The following is a 12,765-nucleotide window of genomic DNA, read 5'->3' as shown; positions in this document are numbered from 1 at the left end:
AGTCTGTCAGGGCTGGGGTAGAATAAAATAATGTTAATAGCTTGTTAATTGTTTGTTAATAAATGAGACAGCTTTTAACTTTAGCTATGTACTGGGACAGAATTTTATAGTAACTCACAAGAGGTCAGCTATGAAATTGATGCCTGTGGTTTGGGCAGAGACAACATTGGAGGGGAATCAGGTAGGGCGCTGCAAGAGAATGTTAACTACAAGAAATGGAATGAAATGGAGAAAGGGGAAAATTCAAATTAAGTATTAAAAAGTGCTTCCTTACTGGAAGATCACTGGCTGGGAAAACCCTCATGTTTCTTTTGTTGAGAGTGCTACTGCTCAACACTCAGTAAATTTTTAAAACAAGAGCATCTTCTTTGTGAAATAAGTGACATTGACTTGGTAAGAAGCTGCTTTTGTTGTTAAAATGTTGGTCTCCCCTCAGTCTCCCCAACCATTTAAACTAAGGAGAAAATCACAAATTATCAACAGCATTTTACCATCACCTCATTGTTCTGTGTTTCTTGAGCCTTGCCCTTGGCAGGTGTGCTGCTGCCCACCCGTTGTTTGACACGGGGATGCAGAAACACCTGACTGCTGTACCACAGTGCTCACACACACAAATGATATGCAAAGTAATAAAAAGCCAGGTTTCTGCCTGGCAACTGCATAGCAAGCCCAGAATGCTAGTATTCTCATTAATAAAAATGACACCAGTAAAACTTTTTTAAAAAAATCGGTTCAGCCAAATATGATTCCAAGACCTACATTCCACAATGACTTCTGACAGTACAGGGTGCACCCTGAGGGCAGGCCTTTTTGAGACAAATTTTAGTGCAATGTATCTTATACTTAAGCAAATTTTTTTTGAGTTCTACTTTGATTATTGTAACAAAAAAGAATCGGATTTTTTCATACCATTGGTGTTCTACATTTTGTATTTGCATTTTCTCCATCCTGCATAAAGACAATGAATTAATTGGTATGCTTTTTGTTCGGTTACATTTCCTACAATTGGAAATGTTTCAAACAGGTGCTTGAAATTCAGTTCCCAAGGCTTCAGAAACATGCCTGAATGTGGTGGTTCATTCTTGTTGTTGAAAAGAATGTTCTAATGATTTCTTTGTGTTCATATTACAACAGAGTTTCTTATAAAAATTTAATGGTGCAGACATTGGCTTTTGAATGCTGTTTTCTGAATGATTAGATGGAAAGGTTTTAGGTAATTACAACTCCGTGCACCATTTCTGCTCAGCTACCCAAAAAAGAAAGGCAATATTTCATCCATCCATCCACAAAAATTAATAGTAGCAAGTGACAGGAAAAGCTGCCTGTGAGTGAATGGTGACTGTCACAGGATTAAAATGTGGCATGATGAGAGTTCTACCTGGATGTAGTTCAAATAGGAATGGAGTTCAGTTAGCAGTATCAACCAGGTTGGATCAATCAGTCTCTTGCTGAAGTTTGGGAAAAAACTTAGCAAATTCTGATTTCCACACAGATAGAAGCAGAGCTAAGTTTTGAGTTTAAATCCATTCAGAGTGGTTAATACAAATCTGTGTTAGGCTAATTTGAGTAATCAACCCGATAAATTAAGTACCAGGGTCTCATAGCACACTAAAGTGCTGCTGAGCTGCACTAGCTAAATTTGACAGGATGTTTGCAAATGAAAAGTAGCAGACTTAATTATATCATAGATAAACTGCTGAGCTGTTCTACACTAACAAGTTTTCATTTGTATTGCAATACACTAACAGTCTGACTCCTGCAAGTCTGCCACAAGGAGAAAGGGGAAGAAGCCTCAGAGGGTATAGGAGTTTAAGTAAAGAAATTTAATAGAAAGAAAGACCTAAGAAAATATCAAATGTATTAACATAGCAAATAAGGTATCCCCTGTATCCTACTGACATGGTATACTGCAATTGTTTTGTTAGATATATATGTAACTGCATAATGCCTCCCCAAAATTGATTTTTAATAATGCATCTTGGGACCTCAGTATCTTAAAACAACAAATAATAATTTGTCCCCTACTTCATCCTTCTGAAGCACTAATTTTCTGACACTGCTCAGCACAAGTGGAGGGTTCCTGCAGGTCAAGGGCCATATCTGCAAAACTCATGTGATGTTTCAGAAACATGTGATGTTTCAGATGTTTCCCTTTTATGAAGTATCTATGACTGGTTTATGTCTACATCAAATTATATAAACTTTTTCTCAACTTTCATTGGTATTATGGCTTCTGTTTGGAGTAATGCTCAGATGGACAGAACACAAATAGTGTTACCCATGCCATGCTGATGCCATGCAGGCTGCCACAGAGGGGTGCTGTGGAGAGACACCTTAAGTATTGTTAAAATCTTAGTACAAATACTCTAAGTAGATTTACATAACCTGCTTCTCAGCTGTGTTAATCAGACCAAATTGAATGTTTTACTACATAGAGTTTAGCTCAACTTACTTGTAGCTAGCTTGGGTTAATTTGCATTGAGATATCTCAGGGTTGAGGGTCTCATATTTTATGTGAATAATGCGGAGTTCAATGATCAATAATGAAATTTATGTTAACAACTGAAAAAAGGGAGCCTTGGCCTTCAGGTTTCCATTTATTTTGTTCAGAAATACACTACCCCAGATTAACTGTTGACTTCAATTACTGGAAGCAATTGTATTTCTCCTTAATAAAAAGAAACATTTCTACAACCTGATCGATTTCTCTGCCTTTACAAAACAATACAGTTTTGAAGAGATAATTTTCCCACTAATGACATTATATCTTAAATAGAATCAAGAGAAACCTGTGCATATTTTTATCCTACTTGTTCAATAAGAATTTGACAGCTTGTAATGATAAGTGATACAAATAAAGCCTACCTTGGCCCTTCTGTCCAGTGAAAAAAATCAGGTTATCTTGTAAAGCTGAGTGGTGGTTTGCCAACTGAAATTTCAAGCGAAATTCATAGTAGAAGGTGATATTTGGGATTGTAGAATAAGCTAGGAACGAGGTATATCCAAAGACATCTGTGCCACTGAAACTTGGTTGGGTAATATTAATAGCTGGATTAAAAAAAAAGAATAAACTCAGTGTTAGGGAAAAAGGTTCAACAGACTTATTTTAAAAAATGAATTATTGGCAACTACTGCCATCTCCTGGAGTTTAGGTAACATTGCTACAAATAACAGTTCTATTTAAGCAAAACTTGGACAGACAAAAGAAAATACAGAAAGAAAATTTCCTGTTAAAGGAAATGCCATCTTTGACAGGCATTTGAGTGAAATTGAGTACAAAAATGTGCTGACGAGGTTATGGAATGTTGATTCTTCACAGGCAGAAGAAATAAGGAAAAGAAGCATCATAAAAGTATGAATTTGCACCACAGTGAACAGGACCCACATGAATTGCAAATAAAATCAAGTCTATACCTGTCTGTACAGAAAAGAGAGCGCTGGCGCTGAGTACCCACATGGCTCCTAGGGCTGGCACTCAGTAGCCAGACTGCTGTAGTCAGTTCCTGGAGCTGATGCTCAGAGGTCACGTAGTGCTTGTATCGACAACATGGTTCAGTAAACACAGGAGAAAGAGGAATGACAGCTTAATCCTGAAAGACTGGGCCTGGGACTAGATTTAAAAGATTTGAGCAGTTACCTCCAACCAACCTGCGTACCAAACGCGACTGGACACAGCTTTATTAACAAAGGCAGTGTGAGGGACCAGGGGAGGAAGGAATACAAATCTGCACCATGCACAAACCAGATGGGGAAATGCTAGTAAAGGATTTTAATACTCCCCAGGTGAATCTATATTAGCCTAAGTACATCTAAGCATCTAAATGCTTACAGGGAGGGAGAAACAATACCATGTAATTGTGAAAATGTCATCACCACCCCTAGAGTGTGGAATCTGTTTCTAAATTTGCAGCCTGGGAAAGCTCCCATATTGGCACTGGTGTGGCAGGCATTTCTGTGATACCTGCATCTGAGAAAAGGTGCAGATACAGGCATGGCAAACCTCTTCTAGCACAGACTTGGAATTTGCAGCAGTACAGAGTGTACTGTCCCATTTATTGAGCACTACTCCACACATGTGGCACATTATGCCTTGCTCTTGATCTTAGATGGGAGCCAGAAAATATGAAACAGCGGTTTTGTTCTAATTATCAGGACACTGGAAATGAGTCTGACTGAACACAACCTCAAGCCTCAGACCTCTGTGAATCATGGACTGAATTGGAGGCACAACACAACTCCCCCATATTTACATCTCATGTTAGTTTTAATCCACCCATATTCCCTTAGATTACTTGAACATGACTGAAGGAGTCTCAAATTCTGCATTTTTGCTAATTCAGAAAAATATGACACACAGACTGCTCCTTTGATGCAAAGCATTCTTCCTTTCTTTTTTCCTTTCCTTTTCCCCCCTTTTTTGTGTCTTTATGTTCATCTAACAAGCCACAAAATATTTAAGGGACAAGAAGATTTTAAAATAAAGGAGTCCTTTGTGTTTATTGTTTTTTCCTGCTTTGATTTATAATGGGAAAAGCAAATTTTCTCATGTACCTTCACAGAGCCATGTAATTTGGTTTGCTGGCAGAGATCACAGAAGAGTCTATTCCTGATAAGTTATTCCCAACAGGGGATAATTCTTTATGCCCAGGATTAGATATGCCATTGTGTCAGCTGTTTCCTTGGAGCATTCTAAGTGGGGAGGCATTTTCTTGCCTTTCTACTTGCTCCTTCCAGTATTCCATATAAAGCTGGATTAAAGACTGGCAAAGGGCCTCCAATGCAAGGAAGCCACAGATCTGTTGGGACAAGTCCAGAGGAGGCCACTAAGTCAATCACAGGGCTGTAACACCTTCCCTGTGAAGACATGGAAGAGTCTGAGAGAGCTGGGGCTGTTCAGCCTGGAGAAGAGCAGCTCTGGGGAGACTTGCAGCAGCCTCCCAGTACCTGAAGAGGGCTTACAAGGAAGCTGGAGAAGGATTGCATGAGCACCATATGGAGCTATGTCTCCATCAGACATGTAGTCCTGAAGGGGATAATACTTTTTAAGGCAGTAGGAGTCCCCTGGGCACTTTTAATGGAAACTCTGACACACTATTTTGGTTTATGTATTCACGGTTTTCTCCACTGTGCTGAAGAAGTTTCTCACACCAGGTAGAAGTCAGATGCAGTATCTAATTAACCACCCTATCCTTAGCAGGTAGGCACATGTTTGCAAATAATCCTCCCTATGCTGGTCTCTGGAGAGTAAAATGTATTTAGAAATGTTAATTAGTAATGAGTCAAAAGCTTATATTTCTGGCTAACTCAATCTATCTAGCTTGGCAGCTATTTCATATTTTGTTTGTCTCTGAACTGCCACTTATAGATTTTACAGCACATTTTAAATCATGTTTCTTGTCTACACCAAGTATTGTTTGTCAAAAGATCTTTATCCAATCACATAAAAAAGTGAAAGGTCATCAGTAAATGTGCATCAGTGTTTGAGATTCATTTCATGCAATGACCTTCATTAATTTGATTTTAATTCAGACTAGTTTATAGTAGTACATATTTTTAACTTAAGAATTGAAAGAAAAAGTAATAATCCTGTATGAAAAATACAGTGATTGGCAAAATAATGTGAAACAAAACAGCTCCACCTTTCTTTTTATTCTCTACTTTTTCATTATAAAGCTATAGAGCCAAGACTGCAGAAAATTGCATAATCTTTTCCTTGGAACACAGTCCTTCTAAACAGTATTTGTAAAATGTTTGAGGCTGATTGAATTAGCAGAGGGCACAGCTGTCTTCATTGGGTTATTTTTCTTTTCCAGTCTGGACATCATCCAAACTGATTTCTACTCTTGCTCTTGTAGTGCACAATCTGAAGTGGTAAAGAACAGAGATGTGTCCCAACAACTTTGATTATGAGCCTTGCTCGCACACTCCAAGTTAACATTGTGACTAAAATACACATTGCTCTGACAGAGTACTGAAGTCTTTTATCAACTTTTTGTCCTTGATCTTGTCCTGTGTCTCTCTGTCAGTTCTATGTCATTCATCATTCTGCTTTTCTACATTCCCAGTATTGAACAAATGATATGTCCCATTGACTTACAAACAAATAATGACAAATTATCCCATTATATAAATGTATGAATATGGTTGACTACTTACTTCCCTAATATTGTATATCTCATCAGAGCTGAGCACAAAAAATGGGAGTCAGAAAAAATCAACTATACTTTGAAAAAAATCTTAACAAAGAGGCTCAACTTCACTTCTGAATTCTCTACCTCCTCCCCACGACTGGCACAAGGTGATGGGGCACATGGATTGTGGATGAGGCCTCTGCCATTCCCTCCCCCTCAGTGAAAGAACTACTCATACTCGGAATAGTATAGACCCCATTCCAGTATGGGGTCCCTCCCATGGGAGACAGTCCTCCATGAGCTTTTCCAACATGAGTCCTTTCTATGGGCTACAGTTCTTCACAGCATGGGTTTCCTGCCATCAAACTGCTCCAGTGTGGGCTCTTCTCTTCATGGGTCCACAGGTCCTGCCAGACCCTGCTGTGGTACAGGCATCCCGTGGGGTCACAGCCTGGGGTTCTCCATGGCCTGCAGGTGGATACCTTCTCCACTGTGGGCTCCATGGCCTGGATGGGGACAGCTGCTTCAGCATGATCTTAACCATGGGCTGCAGGGGAACCTTGCCATGCAAACCCACTTTGCTCACTGGGAACTCTGGGATGTCCAAGGAGGAAAAGATAAGGGCTGCTAGAGCTGCAGAGTGGTGCAGTGCCAGCTGAGGGTTCAAGGTGGTAAAACACTCCTGATGTCTGTAAGAGTGTTGTATCAAGAGTTAGTGATCCACTAAATGGGTCATTCAGGTGTATGACTTTCCCTCCCCACTTCCAGGGCTTGTGGAATCCTTTTGTCTGTCTTGTGGCATCAGTAATCATGGAGTCATCAGTTTTACACTGGGAACTGAAATTTGAAATAATAAAAGTGACTTCACTGCTCAGAGATGAAACTATGATTCTGAAAAACTACTAGTTCAGCAGTGACATTAATAGTGTGTGAGTGTGCCTGTATGTGTGTTTTACAATTTTATGACATTCGTCACATTGGAGGTGTGGGGGAAATTAAGGCCCAGTGAAAACAAAATAACTGAGAAAATAAATTCTCTTAAACAGGAAGAAGAGCAACCTTGCAGATTTTTTAGCTGAGGAAATTCCCTTTGGGCATCTGCTACCACCGAACTGCACAACTCAGTCAGCAGACCCAAACAACTCTGAAGGTGACATTGAGTGCCAAACATAGCTGCACAGAAACAATTTGCTTGCAGGCTGATTTTCACTCCACAGAACTTGAAGCAAGTGACTATTCCCACTTTAACACTTTGAAATTAATTTTATACATGGGGGAATACATCCCACAGAAAACCTGCTGGAATTCTTGGGGCTGTGAAACATTACCATAAGTGTTGCTCAGAAATGTTTCAAGGAAGAACCTTACAGATTTGTGTGAATGACCCTTTCCAGGGTGTGTTTGCTAAATACAGTGTCACAGTTAGGACTCTGCTTCATGTTGTCACATATGTGAACATATGTGAAACTAAACCACTGAAGTTTGGTCTAAAACACTGCAAATGACACAATTACTCATTTTAGCAATGCACATGCCTTTGAAATCCTTCTCCCTTTAAATCTGCATTTGTACTTACAAAGTGCTTGCCCTTGATTCTCTGCTCCACAAAAGGCCTCATGTTATGACCAACATCTCCCCAAAAGAGCCCCATTTCTTGTGCAACATATTATTACCAACAACACCAGGTGTACATTTCCAGTCCTGGCCAATGAACCTTTCCTGCTTCACTTGCATTTAGGAGGCCATTACCATCCTGCAGCACAATGATACACTGATATTTACTATTTAGGAATTCTGCATCTTATATATCAAAATTTCTTACACTCAGATATTTCAAACATAATGATCTTATATTTTACAGACTGTATCAATCTCCTGTAGAAACCAGGAAATGCCTCCATTCTGTGCTTAGACAGAAGTGTAAACAAAAATAGAAAAAAAGAAATAAAGGCTGATTACAGAGATGGTAGCAATTTAACAACTCTAATCAAGTCTGTGATACTAAACACTGGAGGAGATATATAGTGTGCAAAAAATAAAATGCAAGCAACTTTTCCCCTAATTTAAATGTGAAAGGAAATTTGTCAAACTAAGGGCTTGAATGCTGTCTGCTTTCACACAAATCTACTGAAAAGCCAGAGCTCAATAACTGGACTCACTTTAAATTATACAGATCCCTTTATCTGCAGTTTAAAGATGCAAAGTCACTTGGGGAAATTAGTCAATCTGCCCATGTAGACATAGGCTCTATAGTCTCATAGTCTCATTTCCAAAGTGTTGGGTATCAATGGTGTTCTCCTCTCCTTCCCTTCACCCCAACCCCCCAGCCAAATTGGAGGGATTTAACAGAGGCATTTAACCCTGCAATTCAACAGTCAAGCCCACCCCTGCCCCAGGAGCCACCAGCCCATCACAGGTCCATCTCTGTAATCCCAGAGCACAGAGCACAACAGCAGACAGGACCCAAAATAAGGATTCAGAGGAAGGAACACCTTGTCCAGATCCCTCCCAGGGCTGACAGGATACCTCCAGCCCTAGTGGCAAGGTGTGACACTCCCCATGATGAGTCAATAGTGGATGACCTTTTGGACAGAGGGGTGTAACTACCATGGGGTATGGGAAATATTATGAGATGTAGGCAAAGAGCATTTTGGAATAGCACAGGGCTTATGGGGGTCTAAAAGAGAAAATTAGGTGATTTGGGGAGGAATGAGTGAGGAAAATAGAGGGATACAGAGACAATAAGGGCCAGGCACATGTAAATAGATCAGAATGCTTGTCTGGCCATGTCCCCCAGCTGATCAACGTGGCCTGCACTCTCTTCTGTTTTATATTAACATTCCCCCTCCCCCTGGTCCATTATGCTGTAGCTGTGTAGGTTCCTGAGAGACATTTCAATGGCTAATGGTCAGCTTGCAGTCAAAATAACATGGTCATCTAATGAAAAAAGCAAGAAAAATGTGTCGTGAGAGATAATGCATCTTGTTATGTATGTTTGGAAAAATGGACATGCTTTTGGAAGCTTTTATTGATGTCTGAAATAAGCATAGCATAACAAATAAACTCAGATCCATTGTCACAAGCCTGCTTAGACAGCAGTATGCTCCATCTGATTCAGAAATGTAAGAAAAGTCCTTGTTAGTCCCAGACATTGTCTATTTTTCCATATTTATATGCATTTGTCAAACAGACGTTACTATCTGTCCTTACATTTTTTCCTCATTTGTCATATTTACAATTGTCCTATAATTTTCATCACTTTTTGACTGTTATGCATTTCACATAAAATTATGTACTTTTAACTTGTCACAATTTGGTTTTTCTTAGTTTTTTCTGGTTTTTTTTTTCATTTAATAGCGACAATAGTTTTATTATAACTTTTCCATACTGTCACTGACATATTTTATGAAAATCCTTTCACTAGGATTTTTCTCCTGAGAAGCAGAGAAGCCTCAGAAAAGAAATGTAAACAAGAACTATCTGATGGCTGTGGAATGTGGTCTGGAGATGGTTTACCAACAGGTGCATCTTTGATTGGTCTCATGTGGATTGTTTTTACTTAATGACCAATCCCAGTCCAGCTGTGTTGGACTCTCTGGTCAGTCACAAGATTTTATTATCATTCCTTTCTAGCCTTCTGATGTCTCCTTTCTCTTTCTTTAGTATAGTTTTAGTACATGATTTTATTTTAATATAATAAAATAATAAATCAGCCTTCTGATTCTCATCTCTTCCCTTGTCCTGGGAACCCTCAAACACCACCACACATTACATATATTGCTGTTGTTCTTAGCATGATTTCTAACCCTTAACAGATGGCAATTGGAGCTCTGATAGGGGGAAGATCTGTATCTGTGGGCTCCTTTATGGGTCTGTCCACATCTTTATTAATCTTTACTCTGTCTTTTGCAAATAATCTCTATTGTTAGGAGCAGCCAAGCTGGCATGAAATTGCAATTCTATTTGGTACATTAGTTATATTCATTTTATCAAATAATCACTGTGACATCTCACTTGTTCTGTGTTGATGAAAACCAACTATTATTTGATAAACATTTTGATAAACAGCTTTTCTTCAGTGTCTCAAATATAAAGCATCAAGCATTAGGTTGTAATCTGAACAGTAGAGACAATATTATTGTGTATCTTAAACAAAAGATGATTAATTTAAAATCTGTGCTTCTATGTCTTAATTTTTAATGGATCATTTCTTTCTATTAAATTTATTATCTAGGACACATATTTTGTCATAGTAAACAATTAAGTTTGCCTTCTGCTTCTAAAATAATTTAAATTCTTCTATCATTTTAAGTAGGCAATCTATCATTATCTTCAAATATCTCCCAGAAGTATGGCTTTAATGCTGCTGGGGCTATCCATAAGGATACATCCAGACTCCACTGCATTGTGGCTCTCTTTCTCCCTTCTTAGTTTAAGAGAATGTGATAAAGGGGCCTCTTGCAACTCCTTTTAAGACTTCTTTCTGTGTTCAGGTTATTTCTATTCCTTCTCAATTGTTAAGATACGGTTCAATAAAATAATTTTTCATATTTCAATAATAGTTTTTTATGTTGTCAGCTGATTACTTTAGATTTATGTCCTGCAAAGCTGAGTGTTCTTTCCCATTTTGCTTGTTTGTAGTGATGGTCCAGACAGTTTTCCCTTTCCACTCATTAAAATTAATTCTTTCTGTGCTTCCAAAGACTCCAGTTTTGTAGACCAATCAAACTAATGAATTTCTGTACTTTCTCTTAATTTAGGCTCTCAATTTTTATGTAGTCTCTCAGTTTAGAGACAATTAAATACAAAGATCTGCAGAAGAACCTCATTGAACAGCTACAGGGAAAAAACATTAGATGATACTCAGTGTTGACAGATGTAAATTGGGGCAGATTACAGAACCAGTCCTAGCCTTAAATACAGAACAGGGGGCTCTGACCTCACCATCAGCTTTCAAAGGAAGAGGTGTTGGAAATTTTAATAAGCACTTTCATGAATATGTCAGTGTACTCATAAAAGAAAACAGAATGTGAAACAGAAAGAAAACAGAAATGGGTTAAGTAAGGGTAGAAAGTAAGACAGAAACATGTCAGACCCCACTGTAATAAAGCAGTGGCATTATCAGACCTTGAATACAGCACCTTGAATCAGTTCTGGAGCCTCATTTTAAAGAATGAGGAATTGAGAAGGAACAAAGAAATGCAAATTGGATGACTAGAGATGCAGAAAATGAAGTCCCAGTGTATTTCTACTGTAAATTAGGAAAGGTTACCTAGAAATTATCATACATCTTTCATATATTCACTTCTACTATTTGCTATCAAGTATCATGGTTAGATGAACACAGATAAAACATAAATATTCATAAACTGAAAATTTTGGAAATAAAAATTTTAAATAAGACTTAAATATGTATATGATATGACAAAAACCAACCTGATCATTGTTTAATACTTATTTGAAAAGGCACTTCATGTGCCCCACTAAATAAGCTCAGAACCAGTGATTATTTTCTATATGTTGGTTTTTCAATCATTACTTTTTGCTGTATTCACTGTTGGGGGAAAGAATTCCTTGGATGTTCACACACAGGAATTCCTGACCTAGAACAATCATTATAATCAATGCTCAAGGAATAAAAGTCCTTCCTTTGACAATGTTAGTCAAAATGACCTATTTCCTTTGCTTTATTATTTTCACTTCATCCTGTCTCCTGTTTCACAGCAAAGCACTTAGTAAATTTTAAATTGTCCTTCTTTTTGACCTGAACAATTAATCAAATTATTCTATATGGTGGTATTTTTACAATCCAGAAAGTATTATTTTTACACTGCTTTAATATGCAAAATGTACAAAGTAATGCTTCTGTAAGCAGATGAAAAATCAAACTACAGGAGAAATCAATTTCTCCAAAGGACCTCTCACTTGAATCTCTCAGTTTTTCTCCAGGTGATTTACTAAAACATCAAATGCTACCTGGTATTTCCCAGCTTCTCTGAGTAAACTCTCAGGTTCTTTGATCCCTCTGTCTACCTTTCTCTGGGTGGAACTTTAATGAAGCCACACATGGGAAGGGTGATCAGCTTAGCCATTCTTTATGTGTGATTGGGATTTGGACTCTGTTTTTAGGTGGGGAGGTGGTGACTTTCAGTGTTTTACCTTCAAAACCTTTGACATATTTCTTACCACAGCTTCTATGAATGATAGAAACTATGACCAATGCATGAAGAAAATATTTCTTACCATCACTGCAGAGGATGCCAGATCTTCCATATGGACACAAGCAAACAGCATCTCTTCTGGACTTCGGAAAACATGTAGCACCATTTCCACATGGATTTTCATCACAAGTTGCAAACTGGCAGAGTTTTCCAGTGTAGAGTTTAGGGCATTCACAATACCAATTTTCTTCATCACTGACAAATTTAAATTACAACAAACAAACAAAAAAGTGTAAGTACCAAAATGCATTTAAAACACGAAGAATAGGATTTACACTTAGAGGAAATCTGTGACATATGACTTACAGTTGTAATAGGTCTCTGCTTTTACTAGTGTTCATGGCATTAGACGTGCCAGAATGCCTTACTAGGACTTGAGATGATACTTTCTTTTGGGTTTAATTTTAAATTTA

At 38.1% G+C, this 12,765-nt stretch overlaps 1 protein-coding gene across 1 annotated transcript in view; it reads right to left on the bottom strand.

Annotated features, from left to right (window-relative positions):
- EYS (eyes shut homolog) overlaps positions 1 to 12,765 on the bottom strand; it is a 702,047-nt gene that overhangs the window by 38,003 nt on the left and 651,279 nt on the right. Inside the window, 2 exon segments of the mRNA XM_031057597.1 lie at positions 2,866 to 3,048; positions 12,375 to 12,547. Of these exon segments, the coding sequence (XP_030913457.1) occupies positions 2,866 to 3,048; positions 12,375 to 12,547 (356 nt within the window).

This window comes from Geospiza fortis, unplaced genomic scaffold (assembly GCF_000277835.1).
Source record: "Geospiza fortis unplaced genomic scaffold, GeoFor_1.0 scaffold264, whole genome shotgun sequence".
Lineage (NCBI taxonomy): Eukaryota > Metazoa > Chordata > Aves > Passeriformes > Thraupidae > Geospiza > Geospiza fortis.
The sequence above is the reverse complement of the archived record's forward strand: the minus strand, read 5'-3'. Positions and strand labels throughout refer to the sequence as shown.